Source organism: Pyrgilauda ruficollis, unplaced genomic scaffold (genome assembly GCF_017590135.1).
Source record: "Pyrgilauda ruficollis isolate IOZ18807 unplaced genomic scaffold, ASM1759013v1 scaffold533, whole genome shotgun sequence".
NCBI lineage: Eukaryota > Metazoa > Chordata > Aves > Passeriformes > Passeridae > Pyrgilauda > Pyrgilauda ruficollis.
The window spans coordinates 41,897-43,319 of NW_024526967.1; the positions used below are offsets into that span (position 1 = coordinate 41,897).

A 1,423-nucleotide genomic window follows, 5' to 3' on the forward strand; every position below is an offset into this window, starting at 1 on the left:
CCCTGACACGGGGACAGGGAGGGGGACATGGGGATATGGGGACACGAGGACAGGGAGGGGGACACAGCTGGGGACACAGCTAGGGGCATGGGGACACTGCTGGGGGCATGGGGACAGGGAGGGGGACACAGGGGGGACACAGCTGTGGACATGGGGACACTGCTGGGGACATGGCTGGGGGCATGGGGACAGGGAAGGGGACATGGGGACATGGGGACGGGGGGACACGGCTGGGGACATGGGGACAGGGAGGGGACACAGGGACATGGGGACACGGGGACGGGGGAGGACACGGCTGGGGTTACAGCTGGGGACATGGGGGGACACAGGGACAGGATGGGGACATGGGGACACAGCTGGGGGCATGGGGACACGGCTGGGGACATGGGGACAGGGATGGGGCATGGGGACAGGGATGGGACATGGGGACAGGGATGGGGACACGGCTGGGGGACACGGGGACATGGCTGGGGACAGGATGGGGACCGATGTCCTGATGTCCCCTGTCCCCAGCCACGCCGGCGCCCAGCGAGCGCGGGGACGGGCCAGGGCCACCCCCGGACAGGGACGAGGGTGACACCAGGGACGAGAAGGAACCCAAAGGCCCCGAGAAGATGGAGACAGATGTGAGTGACACAGCTGTCCCCAACCCTGTCCCCTCTGTGTCCTCTCTGTCCCCAGCCATGTCCTGGCTGTCCCCAGCTGTGCCCTCACTGTCCCCAACCCCGTCCCTGTCCCCAGCGCTGTCCCCACCCTCCTGTCCCTGTCCCCATGCCCGTTCCTGTCCCTGTCCCCTCCCCACCGTTGTCGCCGTGTCCCCCTCGCTGTCACTCTCGGAGGGGGTGATGTCCCCCGGGGACGCCGCGGGTGACAGCCCCTCGTGTCCCCGCAGCCCCCTGTCCCCGAGGTGCCACCGTCGCCGGGCGATGGCAGCGAGGCCGAGGGGCCCCGCAAGGGGGACGAGGAGGAGGGGCCCGGCCACAGGGACCCCGAGGCCGAAGGGGCCCCGGCCCGCGAGGAGCGGCCAGGTGAGACCCCGGGAAACCCCAGATCCCAAAAACCCCCAACGCCTAATCCTGAGAACCCCAAATCCCAAAAACCCCCAACGCCTAATCCTGAGAACCCCAAATCCCAAAACCCCCAACACCAAATCCTGAGAACCCCAAATCCCGAAAACCCCAAAAACCCCAAATCCTGAGAACCCCAAATCCTGAAAACCCCACAAACCCCAAATCCCCAAATCCTGAGAACCCCAAATCCCCAAGCCCCAAAACCCCAAATCCCCAAGCCCCAAAACCCCAATCCCAAAACCACAATCCCAAAAACCCCAAACTCAAACCCCAAACACCCCAAACCCCAAACACCCCAAACCCCAAACACCCCAAACACCCCAAACCCCAAACACCCCAAACCCCAAAAACCC

General features: G+C 65.4%; 1 protein-coding gene across 1 annotated transcript in view; it reads left to right on the forward strand.

Annotated features, from left to right (window-relative positions):
• The window catches only part of LOC121360736 (chromodomain-helicase-DNA-binding protein 3-like), a gene marked incomplete at its 3' end in the record, with an annotated part of 44,188 nt that overhangs the window by 31,097 nt on the left and 11,668 nt on the right, over positions 1-1,423 (forward strand). Inside the window, exons 27-28 of the mRNA XM_041480796.1 lie at positions 514-626; positions 893-1,028. Of these exons, the coding sequence (XP_041336730.1) occupies positions 514-626; positions 893-1,028 (249 nt within the window). The remainder of the gene's footprint in view (positions 1-513; positions 627-892; positions 1,029-1,423) is intronic.